This window comes from Lycium barbarum, chromosome 4 (genome assembly GCF_019175385.1).
Source record: "Lycium barbarum isolate Lr01 chromosome 4, ASM1917538v2, whole genome shotgun sequence".
Lineage (NCBI taxonomy): Eukaryota > Viridiplantae > Streptophyta > Magnoliopsida > Solanales > Solanaceae > Lycium > Lycium barbarum.
In genome coordinates, this window is record NC_083340.1 from 127,367,914 (window position 1) to 127,385,936 (window position 18,023).

Below are 18,023 nucleotides of genomic sequence, written 5' to 3' on the forward strand. Positions count from 1 at the left end.
ATTCACGAAATGCAAAAAAAAAAAAAAAATAGTTTCGTTCATATTTTTTAATTTTTAATTTTTAATTCGTTAAAAAAATTTAATTTTTAATTTTTAAGTTTCCACACAATTTTTCTTTTAAAAAAATATGTAAATTACGGAATATTATTATTGGCAATTTTTTTTTTAAATCTGGAATTTTAAATTACTAGCAATTTATTATTGGCAATTTGTTTTTTAAATCTGGATTTGTTTTTTTAAATTACGGAATTTTATTATTGAACAATTACAAAATGCCATTTGGCTTTTTAAAAGAGTTAATTTTAACTTATTAGTTTGAGGGGTATATTTGAGCCAAAAACAAACCTTAAGGGTATATTTAGACCTAAAAGGTGGTTGGAAGGGTATTTTTAGACCAAAAGGTGGAAAAAGGGTATTTATAAGTCTTTTTCAATAGGTTAGGGGTATTTATGAGCCTTTTCCGTTATTTATATCACCACTTATCTTTTCTTTCTCCATTCCCGCCTTCCCTTTCAAGGCTTTAACTCGTAACGACCTTTCCTTGACGACTTAATTACATGTTTCATTTATGGTCAGTTTCTACGCTTTTCATATGTTGTTTGTTTCCTCTATTATTTGAACAATATGGTCTAATGTGTCTTCCTTTATACACAGCATTTGTAATTAAAAGGGGTTAAAACTTGAAAACTATTCTTCTCAGCAACAACAACTACAAAGAGATAACTTCAATGGATAGTTGTATCAGATTTTGTGTTGTATTTCTCTTTATATCTTTGTTCTCACCCTTGGGATCTGTTGCTCAACTTTTGCCTGAAGAAGAAGGTTAGTTACTTAATTTTCTCTTCTTTTTTATCGTTGCTCCAAAGTACACTACTATGTCTGATGGTGGTACTTATTGTCTTTTGTTCTTTTTTTTTTTTAAAGGTTTCTGCAAAGTACACTATCAGAAAATTGCTAATTTTTCGACGGAAATTTAAACAAAATCTTTCGGAATTTGGCTAGTCTGTAACATGTCTGACGGATTTTCCTTCGAAAATTAGCGATCTTTTGATAGTGACAGTAATTGCGTTTTTCTTCCTCGTTCTTATCTATAAACAGTTAAACACTTTTTGTCTTCTTATATTACTCTCTTTTCTTCCTTTTGAATTCTGAAAATTAGCGATTTTCTAATAGTGATAGTTATGGAGTACATTTTATTTCTCTTCTTTTTACGGTTTTTGCGAATTATACTATCAGAAAATTGTTAATTTCGACAAAAATATTAAACGTAATCCGTCGGAATTTGGCTCTTCAGTAACGTTTTTGATGGATTTTCCATTGAAGATACCTTATCAACAAGCCCAAATTCGAAAATTAGTGATTTTTTTTCTCTCTTTGATTTTCATCCCCATGCATTGATCCGTAATTTGTTTTGCTAAATCTCATGAATTTTTTTCTTTTTTTTCTTTCTGGGTGTTCTTCGTGTGATATTGTGTTTCCTTTTTTATATATTTTTATATTTGCAATCTGAAAGATAAAACTGTTCTTGACATTTTCTTGTTGTTCATTGAATGAAATGCATTGCTTCGTACTATCCGAGTCAGCTTTTTATTTTTCTTTTCCTTCCTTTTAATTTTTATTTTTGGGTTGGTCAGTTTTTGCTACTGTTATGGTGTGCGTATTTGTTTGTTTCTGTGAATTGATTGTTCAACATTATTAGTACTTACAACCCCCCCCCCCCCCCCCCCCCCCCCTCTCCGATAGGATTGTTTTATTTTCCTTATTATTTTGTTTATAAAAAATTGACATATTTCTATATTTAGAAATAATATAATTTTATGAGATAATTTATAATCACAAAAATATCTAAGTTTAAAAGTTTTTTTTCCTTAAATTTTGTGTCAATTCAAATTAAGACGATCTTTTTAAAACAGAGGGGGTAATAGTTTAACATCAACGCTAATAAAGCAATCTTACGTAATGAAAAATTTCTGTCTAAATCTTTTCTTTCATCAATTTTGTGGGTAAGAGTAAAAAATTAAAGGGTTATTTGGTTGCTGGTTAGAATTATGTAGGTATTAGTAACGTAGGATTTAGGTACGTAAGGCTTAGTAATTCATGTATTAATTATTTAAACTTTTATCTTGCTTAATATGTAAATTGACTTATAACTTATACATATTTTAATTATTTGAAATTGTATGTGCTGAATTTTTTAAAAAGCTACCAAGCATGATACTACTTGTGCTAATTTAAAACATGAATAAGACCCTTTCTAACCAGCAAACAAACGATCCCCTAATATTAAAAGATTAAGTTGACCGATATAGAATTTCTTTATACTTTTAGGGTGTGTTCGGTATGGAAGAAAACATTTTCCAGAAAATGTTTTGCAATTTTCTCATGTTCGTTTGATCAAAAATTTTGAAAAATATTTTCCTCAAAATTAGAAAAAATGACTTTCCTAATAAAAGTAGGGAAAACAAGTTCACAAGTTCATTTCACCAACCACTCTGCCACCACCCAACCCAATCCCAACCACTCCCAACCCCTCACCCACACCACCACCTCCCCCCACCCACCACCCTCCCCCTAATTTTTTTTTTTTTTTTGAAAAAAAAAATTTGACGTTATTTTTGGGTTTTTGCACCCAAAAAATAAAAAATGGAGGGGGTGGGGGCGTAGGGGTGGGTGAGTGGGAGTGGGGTGTGGGTGGGCGTGTGGAGTATGGAGTTGGTGAGGGTTGGGCTGGGGTGCAAAAAACAAAAAAAAATCAAAAGAATTTTTTTTTTGGAGTGGGGGTGGGGGCGTAGGTGGGTGGGTGGGTGGGAGTGGGGTGTGGGTGGGGTTGGGGTATGAGATTGGGTTGGAGTTGGTGAGGTTTGGATGAGTATTTTTCGGAAAACGTTTTCTATCAACCAAACGAAGATGAGAAAATAAATAAGAAATTCACTTATTTTTCACTATCCAAACAAACATGAGAAAATAACGAAAACATTATCCTTGGAAAACATTTTCCTCCTTACCGAACACACCCTTAGAGGCATGTTGCATTTTTCTATTCAAATGATCTAGACTGCTTTGACTATTCAATTCATAACATGGCCATCACATGCTGCTTTTAACAAGTTGTTTGTTGTTTTTATCAATCATTAATGCAATTTCCTTTCTCTACCAATCATTAATGTAATTTCCTTTTCTCTACCACAACACAACCCCCCCCCCCCCACCCCAACCCCCAAAAAAAAAATGACTGAACAAAAAACAAAATAATTACTCTTTGAACCCATTACTAAAAAATCTCTATTTTTTCACTGAAAAATATTTCTCATTGAATGTCGAGGGGAAATATCTAAATAGTAGTATTTTCACCAGGAAAATTTCCAACGTTTCAATGGGAACCTATTTCTCACCATGTGTTTTTCCAGTGATCTGATTCGGTGGGAATGAAATGGGAAATTCATGTTTTATAGCACAAATTTTCGCCGAATGTTGGTGGAAAAAACCTCTATTTCTAGTAGTGACCTAAGTATTAATTGTTTAGTAAATTAAATTTGTCTCAACATACTTGATGTTTTTAAAAGTATATAATAGGTCATTTGATCTACTTTTACTGTTCTAATTAGTGAAATAATTATTAATTAAGTGACGTTTAAAGAGAGAGATAGAAGTTGTCCTTACTAACGCTTAAAAGATATATAATACGAACATGAGGTTGTATCATTTATGGAGTCTCTTTCTCTAGCTATTTTTGTTTTCCTTAGAGGTGTTGTGTATACAAGTAGTTGGCGCACGTATTTGACTCGGGCTATCTATATGTATGTACAAAATTAGAAAAAATAATAAGTAAAGAACATGTATATATTTAAGGAGTGCACCTTACTCCCTTTAAATCATGCATTCCACTATGTTTTACATAGGCTGAAATAAAATAAAATAATAGCTAACTGACCACGCTATCCTTCACCTTTTATAATACCAGTGAGGGCTTAGTGCTTATCATTTTGGGTATATTTCCCAAAATGGAAGGCCTTTCTGGGTGTGTTTGGTATGGAGGAGAATGATTTTTAATATTTTCATATTTTGATGGTCAAAATATTTTTCTTAACAAAATAATTTTCTCAGTGAAAGTATGAAAAACAAGTTTTATAGGTGTCATTTCATACTAATTATCTGCTCGAGTTCCCAATATTCTTGAATTTTAGGTAGGAAACCCTACAGTATAGTCAGAATTTTAGCAATGATGCTATAAATGGTATCAAGAGGTATGGTGAGATGGATGAAATCCTTCCGTTCTTAATTAGAGATTTTGAGTCGAGTCCTGGAAATGGAGAAACCGTTGGTAGGAAACGCTTCTCCTTAATATGCCATGCAGCGGAATTCTAAATTGGTTCAGCCATTGACGATCAAATACCAAATGATTATAAAAAATGATATTGTTGGTTAGTCTAAGGCCAAACTTATCCTGTTGTACATATTATTTTCAAGACTATCTGCTCCACCTCTTAATACAAAACAATATTACCAATGACCAATATGATGCATTATGTGTAAACTGATGATCACATTTCAGTGCTATCTACAAAAACAAATGAAATTCGTCACACATTTCTCACTAATCCATCCCTAAATTGCTTGTAGTTAACCAAATTTTTTGATAACCTATCGCTAATCCATCGCTAAATAGGATTAGTGACGAATTTTATTGTTTAGCTACAAAATTTGCTCGTCGCTAATTCTTGTTTTTCAGTAGTGGAAAATGGATCGATCAGGAGATTAAAATTTTTTGTAAGATTAAGTATCACAGTATACTAGAGTTCAATTTGTTCTCCAAGACTAACACTAGTATACTATGAGTTTCTCATCTGGATGCAGTTAAAATTGTGATTTAACTTTAACTTTGATGTCACAGTAAATGTTCTGAAAACAATATCATCGAAACTTCAGAACAAACATTGGAATGGCATCAACAGTGCTTCTTGCAGGGAGAGGAAAGGTTTCAACATGACAGATCCTATTTCTAATAAAATTGTCAGCAATGTAACATGTGACTGCTCATTCAATAGCAGCTCAATTTGCCATGTTGTTACAATGTAAGCTCTGCTTCTTTTAACTTTGGATCATATCCAAAGATGTGAATTATGGTAATAGGAAGAATCAATAATGCAAGCATCTCAGTGTTGCATTATTTCCTTTAGTTATTGATGAAGAGAAATGTTTATATATTCATTTGATTTTGAGTTTTATGCAGTGATAGTATATTAAATGCTTACACTATTAAGCTAAGTTGACCTATTAACTCCACCTCTGTTTGCTATCAGGTGTTTACACTAAACGAAAAAATGCATGATATGTGTTTGTACATACACCTCTATCAATTAATCAAGGTTAATGAATACATATTTTCATTTCATTAAATCACTTAACCATGTTAAATTGAATTAGTTTGGTATAAACACCCTGTCCTCTTGTGATTTATTATCCCATTGAGTCTTAGATATTCAAAATGAATACATATTTTAGACCCTGTTAAGAAATTTCTTTGATATCTTCTGCTTTTTTTGTTGATACAGCCAATTGAAGGGTCTTAATATGACAGGAATTCTGCCTCCAGAATTTTCGGAGCTTACTCATCTGCGAGAATTGTGAGTATCAGTTAATAGAGACACATACAGGATTTCTCTCATTTGTTTTCACCTTTAAATATCAAAATTGTATCAATAAGTTAAAAGAAGTCATGAAGATCCTGATGATTTAAGAAAAACATGTAGAGAGTGGCATGTTGTATAAACGGAATTTTACCAGCATATAATTGCTTAAAATAGAGTATGTTGAACAGTAATCCACTTTCCCGTGACAAACTATCAAACTTGGGCCTTTCTGAAACTTGTTGAACTCTTGATTATAGAAACTTGTATGTGTTCTATTCAATTTCTTTTTTATAAATCATAGCAGTGACAAGTTAATTGTTTGTTGCTTTATATGAAACAAAGTCTACTGAATTGTGCAGACCATATACTTAAAAAGTGTGAAATCTAAAAGTTTAAAGTGGATCATAACATGCAAAATTTGGAGGCTCAATAATCAATTTTTGCATTTTCAGAGATCTGTCTCGCAATTTCTTAAATGGATCGATTCCCTCAAGCTATGGCAAGCTTCGCGTCACTATTCTGTAAGTTTTCTCCTTTTAATCTTTTAAAAGATTTTCAGTGAAGAAGCTTTTTTCATTTTTTGTCTTTTGACATGTTGTTCAAACTTATATGTATAGGTCACTCTTGGGTAACCGTATCAGTGGGCCGATTCCCAACGAATTAGGTGACATTGAAACACTGGAAGAACTGTAAGTAAAAGATATTGCATACTTCCTTTTATTTTCTACATACTTTTGGTGTACCTAAATTGGATATTACATTGATGAATTGGATATTTTCAGAAATTTGGAAAATAATCTACTTGAAGGACCTCTTCCTACAAACCTTGGTAGTTTGAGCCGCCTGAGAATAATGTAAGACATAGTAACCAGATATTCGATGTCTAATATTTACTTATTGCTTCTGTTCAAATTATTTAGCACTTTTTGCTTTCCGATATTCAAACTAAAATGTAACTGTCACTATTTTGATTTGAAGAGAACTGTAATTTATAATACTTTTTGTATAGTTTCAGAGGAATTTTAATATAAAATTGGTCAAATTGACTCAGCATAAGCAAAAAGTGCCAAAGAAATGGGGACGAATTGTGTGATTTTTCAGTTATCGTGGTTAATTGATGGATCATTTTGCAGGATGCTTTCTGCCAATTTTCTCAATGGAACTATACCTGAGAACTTCAGCAATCTTAAGAACATGACGGACTTGTAAGCAAGAAAATGTTAGAAGAACATTTGACTTTTGTGTTTCAATCTCTTAACTCTTTCGTCTGTTTGCAGTAGGATAGACGGGAATAGGATATCTGGAAAAATACCAGATTTTATTGGCAATTGGACCAACATGAATAGATTGTAAGTATGCATCTGATAGTAGTAAATGTTGATACAATTTTCTTCTCCCTAAGCAAAAATATGGTAGCATACATAGTTTTTAATTGCTATATCATGATTTTTTTTGCAGAGACATTCAAGGAACGTTAATGGAGGGACCTATTCCTCCTACAATATCCCAGTGGGAAAACATGACTGAGTTGTAAGTACACACTTCTCTTGTCCTGCTTTTACAGTCAAATAACTGTTAATTTCGCTTTCAAGCTCCCTTTTCTTCTATTATACTACATTCGTTTCAATTTGTTTGTCTTAGTTTGATTGGAACAGGAGTTTTAGAAAATAAAGAAGACTTTTGAATCTTATGGACTTAAAAATATAAATATGTAAAATGTTCCAAAATGTTTTTTAATCTTGTGATCTTAAACATGCCATGTGAGATTGAATTAAAGAGTTGCCAAATTAAGAAAGCGGCATTTTTTTTAAACAGACTAAAAAGGAAAGTAAGATAAACCAACTGAAACAAAGGAAGTAACAGAAAGAGAAAATTGAAGGATATAGGGTTATAGCGGAAGTTCTTACGTGCATTGTTGTTTTCAGGAGAATATCTGATTTGAGAGGAAAACAAATTCGATTCCCAAATCTTGAAGGCCTTACGAAGCTGAAAAGGCTGTGAGTAGTTTATGCTTGTAGTTGGAAAATATCTAGTACATCTATTCATCATAATTTCTTATGCTCATGGTTCTAATTTGACTTTAATGATGCAGGATTTTGCGAAATTGCTCAATTTTTGGTCCAATTCCTAATTCCGTAGGCAACATGACGTTTTTGAAACTTTTGTAAGTTTGTCTTCTTTTATCTTTTTAATCATTATTTTCAATTCTTTTATGGGAAACCCTTTTTTCTAGCAAGTTCTGTGTTTTGGCTCTTTAATATTTTAGTATATCCCGATTTCTAGACCATAGAAGTCTCTGTGAGATGTATGCAGAGATGCGTTCCTTGTAGTTGCATGACATTTGCATGATGGAGCACAGATTTTCACTAATTGTTCAGATACCAAAGTGGTTTAAGTGGCTCTATGGTTTAATGCTAATCCTGCCTGCTTCTGATAAGAGCTATTTATTTGCAGGGACCTGAGCAACAACATGCTGAATGGTGCAATCCCAAATACATTTGAGCAGTTGGATGTTGATAATATGTAGGTCCCTTACAGTGTAACCTTTTACAAGTTGAAGCGTAAATCTTGTACAGGTTTTTTTTCTCTCAAAATTTCCGTTCATTTATAACAAGCAACAATTTTATCTGCGATGTAGGTTTCTTGGTGACAACACATTAAGCGGACCAATTCCCAACTGGATATTCAGCAGCCGTGATAACATGTAGGTATTTGCTCAATTTGTTCATTTTACCTCATCTTAGTAGTAAACTTTGGTTTTTATCATAGCTAGCCACGAATAATACCTTGTAACATGCCAAAACTTTGTTTGCTGCAAGGGTGCATTTTCAAGAATTTGGTGTCTTCTAAGTTCATGACAACTATCTTTTTTTTTTTTTTTTTTTTTTTTCTTCTTTTTTTTTCACAGTGATATATCATACAACAATTTCACACAAACATCTGCTCGAGGATGCCAGTCCTCAACCTTGTGAGCTTTGTTCCTCTTTGTTTGGGAACCTATATTCATATATTATTTCTTTTTTGTAAGTGAAAATTTTAGTCCAATAACTGACTTACAAACCTTTTTTTTTTTAAAAAAACAGAAACTTGATCTCCAGCTATTCAACAACAAGCAGCAGCAAGTTGTAAATTCTTAATGTTGTCTTATGCATAAAGTTGAAAGTCTATTGATGCTTTCTGTCTATTTTCTCTAATTATGTGATTTAATCTATTCGAAATTGCAGCGATTCCTGGTGTTCCAAGAAAGACCTCGCTTGTCCCACAGAAGTGAAATGTAAGATTTAAAGCCTATTAACCCTATTATTTTAGGGATATTGCATTTTTTGGACCTTTCTAAAAATAATAGCCAGCAAATGTATATGTTTTGTATATGATGTATAATATACATATAATTTACATAAATATACATATAATAGACATATTATACCCATCATCAGTATTTACCTTTTTTATATTTTGGCTAGTGTCGGTAATTAATTTTGGCTAGAAATAATTACACAGTCCTTCCTCATGTCATGTTCTCTATGTCATTTGCAGATCATTCGCTATTCATAAACTGTGGAGGAACTAGAACTAAAGTTGACGGAAATGATTATGAGGAGGACTTGGCCATTAGCGGTCCATCATATTTTTTCTCATCCTCGGATAAATGGGCTTTCAGCAGTTCAGGAGTGTACGTAGGTCGTGAAGAAACCAGCTATATTACAACAAATACATCTCCGCTGGACGTGTCTGTTCCTAATTTTTACAAGACAGCACGCGTTGCCCCTAATTCTCTCAAATATTATGGGCTTTGCCTACGACGAGGTAGCTATCGAGTGCGCCTTCACTTTGCTGAAATAATGTATTCTAATGACTCAACATATAGCAGCCTTGGAAGGCGGATATTTGATGTAGCAATACAAGTAAGTGGAGACCTAACTTCTTTGTAAATATGTAACTTTAGTGTATTATTCTATATTACTCTTCAATTTTATTACTATTGTTGTTTCTTTTGCTTTGGCTATCTTTACTATTTTTGCTGTCAATACTTTTCTTTTTTTTGATATTTTCATTATAGTTTTTACTCTTATAAACCTATTTTGAAAAACGCTTTTCTTGAGCTGAGGGTCAATCGGAAGCAACCTATCTACCATGCAAAGATAGGGGTAAAGTCTACGTACACCCCACCCTTCTCAGACCCCACTTGTGGGATCACACTGGGTATGGTGTTGCTGTTGTTGTAAATGTTGAAATTTTGAGTTCTGATATGATTGGCAACTTTCTGATTTAAGTATAGAAGGTACCAATCTATTGGAGATAATGTGGTATTTTTTTTATTTCTTACACAGGGAAATGTAGTTTTGCCGGACTTCAACATCATGAAGGAAGCTAAGGGTGTTGGAAAAGGCATTACTCTGGACTTCAAAAATATTTCTGTTAATAATAGCACTCTGGAGATTCACTTGTATTGGACTGGGAAGGGGACTAACGCCATTCCAGACAGAGGTGTATATGGACCACTGATTTCAGCTATCACAGTGACTCCAAGTCCGTATATCTCTCCCAATAGACTTTACGCTTATCTTCCAACAATCCTATCTTAATAAATTCCACTTTCTTCTTGCAGATTATAAGATTGATACAGGCAAGGGGTTACCTATCGGAGCTGTTATTGGCATTGTACTTGGTTCAATTGTGGTGCTTCTGATAGTTATATTTGCTCTGTGGAAGAAAGGCATTTTTGGAGGGAAAGATAATAAAGAAGAATTAGGTAATACATACCTCAAAGAATTTATTCACTCTCTACATGCTTAGACAAACAGAGTGGCGAAACTATTTGATAATATGGCGATATAATTAGAATTGTTTAAGAGATTTCTAGCTGCGATATGCAGATAATTATCTGCCAGTAATTGACAAGCATTGAGATGACTGTTCTGTTGGTAGATCAACATCATGACATATCATAAATAGTTAGCACACAACAAAATGTTCATGACTGCTTAAACTGTCTTCATCAAACGGATGTTTTTTTTTCTTTCAATTATCCATTATACGGATGTTTTAGAAGATCTATATTTACTGACGTTTCCAATATTCTTCTTGTTTACAGAACTCAGAGCCCTGGATTTACAAACAGGTCATTTTAGACTTAGACAAATTAAAGCTGCTACAGGTAACTTTGATCCTGCCAACAAAATTGGTGAAGGAGGGTTTGGACCAGTTTACAAGGTATCAAATCTCTCTCTCTCTCTCTCTCTCTCTCTCTCTCTCTAAGTAGATATATCCTATGTTTTTTTGTCTAGACTATGATTGTTGTGGATTAATCTGCTGTCTGTAGGGTACACTCTCCGATGGTACAATCATAGCTGTTAAGCAGCTCTCTTCCAAGTCGAAGCAAGGAAATCGTGAATTTGTCAATGAGATAGGCATGATTTCAGCTCTACAACACCCACACCTAGTGAAGCTTTACGGTTGTTGTATAGAGGGGAATCAGTTATTGGTGATATATGAATACATGGAAAATAACTGTCTTGCTCGAGCTCTCTTTGGTAATGCTTTGCAACATCATTATTAAAATCATTAATGACTTTATGCTTTATATTCCTCTAATTCTCTCCTTTCTTAGGCCGTGACGACCAGAGGTTGAATCTAGACTGGGCAACCAGAAAAAGGATATGCTCAGGAATAGCAAAAGGGTTAGCTTACCTTCATGAAGAATCAAGGTTGAAAATCGTCCACAGAGATATTAAGTGTACCAATGTGCTTCTTGATAAGGATCTGAATGCTAAGATTTCAGATTTTGGATTGGCTAAATTAGATGAAGAAGAGAACACTCATATTAGCACCCGAATTGCTGGAACAGTGTAGGCCTTCCGATTATCCCTTTCTTGGAGTACTGTCTAGATAATCTTCTTTCTGTCAGAGACAACACGGTGCTTTATTTCAGTTTGAAAAAAGAAATCCTCTACTAAATTTGATAGGGTATATAACAGTAGAGAACTCTTCTAGGGTTCTTGCTAGGAATGATTACATTTTTGGACCGCTCAAAAGAATAATCGCCAGAAAATGTATAGGTTTTGTATATTAAGCATATTTATACATATAATAAACATATTATATACAAAATATACATGTAATATATATAAATTTATATATAATATACATAATCAGTGTATAGGTTGTGTATATTTTGGACAACGCTCATAATTGATTTCGGCTAACTAGCCAAAAATGAAAAAAGCTCTTCTTGCTACATGTAGTGGGAGAGTAACAGTTCTTTGCATTTGAATTTGTTCATCAATGGTAACATGGTCACTTTGAAGTATCTTACTTTTCTTTTTTCCGTTATTGAAGAGGTTATATGGCTCCTGAGTATGCAATGAGAGGCTACTTGACAGACAAAGCTGATGTTTATAGCTTTGGAGTGGTTGCATTGGAGATTGTCAGCGGGAAAAGCAACACAAACTATAGGCCAAAAGAGGAATTTGTTTACCTTCTTGACTGGGTAAACTGCTTTTTTACAGAACTGTCATTCCCAAATACTAATATCTTTAACAATTGCTGCAACATCATGTGTTACCATGTACATGTTTAGTTTAATTGCACGCTGGATTTATAAGCCAGAAAAGCTTCTTTTGTTATTGTTTTGTGCTTTGATAGCTCTGTTTCTTCATTCCTGTGGGACGACAAAGAAAATATTAGAATCAGAGTTCTTTCATTAGTTTCTGTTCACATGCTTATGGGTACATCTTTGCACTTAAAGGGTCGTTTGGTTTACTAGTTAGAATTATCCAGGTATTAGTAATGCAGAGATTAGTTATACAGGATTTAGTCATTCATGTACTAGTTATTCCATGTTCTTCCCTGCATAAATAATACATAAATTCTCTCATCAATTATACAATGTATTAGTTATGTGGGATTGTAAATTGGTAACCAAACTTGGTGTCCTGAATTTTATACAAAGCAACTAAAAAGCTACCAAACATGGTATTAGTGATGTTGGTTGTATATAAACTTCCTTTCTAACCAGCAACCAAATGACCCCTTAGTTTTACTATATTTGTTTTCCCTTCATTTCCAATTTTATCTTGCTATGGATGTCAATATTATTTTCTCTTTGGCGTGCAGGCTTACGTCCTACAAGAACAGGGAAATCTCTTAGAGCTAGTGGATCCGCGTCTCGGTACAAGTTACTCCAAAAAAGAGGCAATGCGGATGATAAATCTGGCTCTGTTGTGCACAAATCCCTCTCCCACTCTCAGGCCATCCATGTCTTCTGTCGTGAGTATGCTTGAAGGAAAGCTTCCGGTGCAAGCACCGCTAGTCAAGCGCAGCACATCAGATGACGAAATGAGATTTAAATCCTTTGAGAAACTATCACATGACAGTCAAACGCAGGTTTCGACTTACTCTCAGGACAGTCAAGTGCAAAGTATGAATGCACCTTGGAGCGATTCGTCGGTCCCCAGTAAAGATGAAGAAAATGGTACTTCCACAAGCAGGCTTCTCCCAGATCTTTATAACGTAAACCTAGATTGATTGACGGATATATAATACTACAGAATTTTAGAAGTAGCTTTTTATTTCCATCATGTAATTATGGTTCAACTGTAAGCAACGATTTTCGCAGAGTGTTACAGAGGTCAAAATATATTTTGCGTGCTAAATTGACTCGTTTTACTGCAACATACTCCAATTTGTTGTGCACTTGCAGCTCAATTTTGCAGCGCCCACTTTTGAACCTTTCCAAGATTTAAATTCAGTAGGTTTAACTTTTAAGAATCTTAGTATTAAATTCATTGTAATGTTAAAATTATGGGTTTGTTAGATTTTTACATATATCTCTACTGCATGTCGAAAGTTATGGATTCAGATGAACCTATAACCGAAAGGCTACATCCCCTACCTTTTCATGGCACATTTTTGCCAATGATCATGAGATAAATTTGTTCTTGTTATCAAGTGGGAATTCTGTTGGGATCGAAATAATTAGGGCGTCATGCGGAAGCTAATCATTGCAAATCTTGAACGATAATAAATCAGACACAAAGAAAAATATACTAAAAAGGCATAATATTCTAATTATATGTTTTGATCAATTGATCTATATATGAAAAACTAATATAAAAGCTTAAAAACTGTTGAGAGAAAAAATTTTCCCTAAACAAAGCCCTCTAAACGACTATATTGTGGATGCTATTGTGTTATTATTGTATGAGAAGAAAGATCTTCTATTTATAAAAGTCTAAAACTTCTCCTGCAAGAAAAGAGACAAATATGGTAGAGTCTTTTTTCACAAAGAAAGCCTTTTCTACCCATAAATCATTTTTGAAGTAAAACACAATTATGATAAAATTCAAATAAGATAAGACATTCAGGGCAAAACCTAACAAATCTCCCCTTAGCCTGAATTTTCTGGCAAAATAATCCTGATTCTCCATCTTCATATAATCTTCATCACTACTGCATGTTCGTCATGGTTAAAAATAGGTATGGTTGAAAATTTGAGTCTTGTGCGTTAAAAGTGAGCACAGGTTGAAAGTGGAGCCCATGCGTTAAAAGTGAACATGGGTTAATAATTGGCCCAAGCGTTAAAAGTAAGTAAGGGTTACAAATATAAGCTCATACGTTAAAAGCAAGCATGAGTTGAAAATTGAAGCTCATGCATTAAAGTAAACTTGAGTTAAAAACTACTTTTGTTTTAAAAATATGCAACAGCAGCAGGATTGCTGAAAATATGATTGAAAATTGTATCCACATGTAGCACTCCAGATATCTTTTTTTTTTGGACATAAATTTTCATTATCGTGAAATTGGTTTGCAGCTTGATTTGAACCCGCCTTGTAACTTCCTTGAACCTCGAACCATTGGCGCTGATACCACTTGTTAGGATCGAAATAACAGCGCGTCATGCGGAAGCTAATAATTTCAAACCTTAAACTATAATAAATCAGACACAAAGAAAAATATGCTAAAAAAGGCATAATATTCTAATTATATGGTTTGATCAATTGATCTATATATGAAAAATTAATATAAAAGCTTAAAAACTGTTGAGAGAAAAATCTTCCCCTAAACAAAACTCTCTAAACGACTACATTGTGAATGCTATTGTGTTATTGTATGAAAAGAAAGATTTTCTATTTATAAAAGTCTAAAACATCTCCTTCAAGAAAAGGGATAAATATGGTAGAGTCCTTTTCCACAAAGAAAATTTTTTCTAACCAGAAATTCTTTTTGAAGTAAAACACAATTATGGTAAAATTCAAATAAGATAAGAAATTCAGGGCAAACTCTAACAAATCCTTCATGCTGTTAGAAATCCTTGTGATCTAAGAACTGATGGCAACTTATGTGTATACTAGTAAGGATAGCCCGGGCCCAACATGAACGAAGTTAACTTGTTTTATTAATGTCATGAACAAAGTTATTGTTTATTATACATTATAGATTATAGATAAATCTGTAAATGTTGTTACAATATGTTTTGCTCAAAAGTGAAGTGGAGAAACTTGTTTGTCCTTTGCATTTTAAATTTCAGTTTCCAACAGCAGATAAGTGTGGCGAAAGTATTGATCGAGCTGAGCATGTCTCGATTGATCTGCACAAGGTAGAAGAAAGAGCAATTCTCTAACACTATTGTTTTACCACTATCCAAGAAGGGGGAACTGTAACCCGTAATTGGCTAGTCAACACAAACTTAGACCTATTAGATGTACTCACAAGCATCGAGTCAATAAAAAACTGTAGAATTGCAAAAACTATTAATACCTGCCCACTGTCCTCCGTATTTTCGTCATGTACCTCATATTTTGACTTTTCGGATTCTTCTTCTTCACCCTCATCATCTGAGCTTCTTGGATAATTTCATTGATGAAGTGGAGAATAAGGAGCCTCCTTTCTAGCTTATAATGATGACTAATATGGTGCAAGGATCATACATTATTACTCTGAAAGGCATATAAAACTATGTTTATTTGCATGGATAATAGGAACTATTTCAAATAACACACCAATTCTTTTGCGCTACCTGTGTTTACTCCCTGACATGGAGTAGTGGAGCTGGCTCAATAAGCAAAAGAAAATGTTGAGCCAGCATGAACCAAAGTTTTCTTGATAGCAGAACCATTGCTGAACAAGCGGTTTAACGTGTAAGTCTTTGTTATGGCAATATAGCTTGTTCTACAATGGTTGTGCCGTGTAGGGAACTGTAATTTAGCTTATGGTTAGATTCAATGCTCATTCTTTCAGAAATCTACAAGGAAAATGATAAATCAGTTGTTTAATAATTGAATGTGCAAATTTCGTCAGAAGGAAAATGTTGCAAGTAAAGTAACCAATTCAATATAGGTTACCTGTGCAGTGATGATGTCGAAATTTTTCCAGCAGTTCATAGATTTTAGAACACAACACCAAAGTATGTAATGGCACCAAAATGCTTAATGCAATAAACCAAAGCAGTAGTAAACGATTGGAAAGGAAGAGTAATTTCACCAGCTAGAACTTACTGGTTTAAGGAAAACTCGCTAACAATTCCATAACTAAGCGTTTTTGCTACGAAAGTGAAACTAAGCATCACAAATCTTAAGAGAGAATTTTGTTCCGTACTGCAGAATACTAACCTGAATAGATGCTTTACAGTTAACAAGTGCAGTTTGTAGTTTTCCCACCAAACAGAATGCCTAAAAAAGATTGTCCTCCAGCTAAAACTTTTTGAACATTATAAAGATATTAGTCTCATAGTAATCATCAGGCACACCAGTAATAACAAAAAGTGCATCGAAAAATTGTATGAGGGAAAAAGAAACTCATCCAAAAGCTATTACAATAACTCAATTAATACTTTATTTATATATCTTTGCAGATGCATTACCAGTTGGACAAAGTAAACGTCATTTGTTACAAACATTGCACTACTGATGACTATCATGGAAAGTAGGCCTATTGTAAACATGCACGAAACAGTTGAACAAAAAAGTATACTTACGTCGCAGATTATTCAGAACAACCTTGTCATTTGCCTCAGTTTCAGCAATGAGTCTTCCAGAAAATTTTCAAGTAAGACAATGATACGTCATAGTTCACACCCTGCGCCATGGAGAAGAGCAGATAAAATCAAGCGAAATACTCCAACAAAAGCAAAAAAAAAAAAAAAAAAAGGTTGACACTTTCAATAAAAAGGTTAGGACTATGATCAACTATGGTTTGGTTCCATATGAAGCGCTACAGATTGTGGTAGAAATGTTTAGGAAAAGATTTTTCCTTGTGTGAACTTATAAATGTTTATCAACGATCAGTGAAAGTTTATTTATAAGGATTTCATGAACTATAAAACTGTCATCACTTACAGTTAAAGTTGATTATGTATGGATTTTTCCGTTTTCTATTTTTGATGGTCATATAGTTCCATCGAGTATGTAACATTATAAAATAGCTGAATCTTAACATTGTCATGTTAAAGTTGGAGGAAAGAGAGCAGCATGTGTCATAACTAATGTAGATGAAGGAGACGAAGGTGATAAACCAAAATGTACTGAAATCAAAGATCTTTCTTATCAAGATGATTTCAAAGAAAGAAAAACCAAAATTAAGATTAAATTAAAGAAGACATGTTAAGATCAAAGCAACAGTCAGAATGAGGGAGCAGGACAAGGATAATACAGAGCAAAAACGTGACTCGATTGCCTGCTGACTGATTTAGAGGTAGACTGATTTCCTCAATTTCACCGGGAAATCACTGATGAGGATGAGAGTTGCAGCAGCACGTGTCGTTTATATATTTAGAGATGAGTATAAAGGAAAATGTGAGGGCCACCAAAATTTACCAAAATATCCCGGACGACCCGAAGCTGCTCTCGTTAGCCGGTTGTAGTAAAAAATACATTATTATGTAGCTAAGTGCCTCAGTCTGCATTTTTTTCTAAATTATTTCTCGTAAAGTTGATAAATTTTAGAGGCACCATGCTATAAACGATTTGCAACGGTTAGCAAATTGTGTGGCTCAAATTAGAAACAGCAAGACAATAAATTATTACTTACTTGGATACTTAAAAATCTCATTTCCATGACCTACTAAAGAAAACATAGAAGTAACCTTACTGACCATATATCGATAAATAAATCAATCCCAATAAAAAAGCTACAGGCCAGCAAGAAAACTATGGCCAAATATACTACTAACTATTAATTCATCCTCAAATTAAGTTCCGCTTAGAGAAACTTTATCATAGAGTAGCTCAATAGGAAAAAAACAAAAATCAATGCCAGCCTTCAGATGGTACAAGGATTGTCTTTCAGGTAAGATGCTCTGTATTAGAAAATTCCTAGAAATAATTTTTTTTTTCCATATAATGATTTATTTTTTCTTTGTTGTCTTTCAATTTGATATTAGTATAAATTTTAGTA

The 18,023-nt window shown here is 33.5% G+C and overlaps 1 protein-coding gene and 1 long non-coding RNA gene across 7 annotated transcripts; one reads left to right on the plus strand and one right to left on the minus strand.

The window, feature by feature from the left end:
* The first annotated feature begins 455 nt into the window (after positions 1 to 455).
* LOC132636404 (probable LRR receptor-like serine/threonine-protein kinase At1g53430) lies at positions 456 to 13,285 on the plus strand. 3 transcript variants are annotated; one of them, XM_060353258.1, is made up of 25 exons: positions 456 to 571; positions 655 to 822; positions 4,892 to 5,072; positions 5,553 to 5,624; positions 6,083 to 6,151; positions 6,248 to 6,319; positions 6,413 to 6,484; positions 6,764 to 6,835; positions 6,908 to 6,979; positions 7,089 to 7,160; positions 7,556 to 7,627; positions 7,723 to 7,794; positions 8,085 to 8,153; positions 8,269 to 8,334; positions 8,539 to 8,598; positions 8,714 to 8,755; positions 8,855 to 8,904; positions 9,168 to 9,535; positions 9,962 to 10,160; positions 10,240 to 10,383; positions 10,726 to 10,844; positions 10,954 to 11,164; positions 11,242 to 11,479; positions 11,970 to 12,120; positions 12,747 to 13,285. In XM_060353258.1, the coding sequence occupies exons 2-25, from the start codon at positions 729 to 731 to the stop codon at positions 13,155 to 13,157; spliced, it is 3,048 nt and encodes a 1,015-aa protein (XP_060209241.1). In that variant the 5' UTR covers positions 456 to 571; positions 655 to 728; the 3' UTR covers positions 13,158 to 13,285. The 3 variants fall into 3 exon arrangements, with proteins under 3 accessions (XP_060209241.1, XP_060209243.1, XP_060209244.1); XM_060353260.1 differs by lacking the exon at positions 456 to 571 and having other exon boundaries at positions 594 to 822; positions 8,714 to 8,752; XM_060353261.1 differs by lacking the exons at positions 456 to 571; positions 8,539 to 8,598; positions 8,714 to 8,755 and having other exon boundaries at positions 595 to 822.
* Positions 13,286 to 14,061: 776 nt separating this feature from the next.
* Positions 14,062 to 17,438, minus strand: LOC132636405 (uncharacterized). 4 transcript variants are annotated; one of them, XR_009581247.1, is made up of 4 exons: positions 17,280 to 17,437; positions 15,649 to 16,706; positions 15,390 to 15,568; positions 14,062 to 14,500 (listed from the first exon to the last, which is right to left on the minus strand). It is a non-coding gene; the product is annotated as an uncharacterized LOC132636405 (long non-coding RNA). The 4 variants fall into 4 exon arrangements; XR_009581246.1 differs by lacking the exon at positions 14,062 to 14,500 and having other exon boundaries at positions 14,520 to 15,568; positions 15,649 to 16,327; positions 16,606 to 16,706; positions 17,280 to 17,436; XR_009581245.1 differs by lacking the exon at positions 14,062 to 14,500 and adding an exon at positions 14,520 to 15,219 and having other exon boundaries at positions 17,280 to 17,436.
* Positions 17,439 to 18,023: the final 585 nt, after the last annotated feature.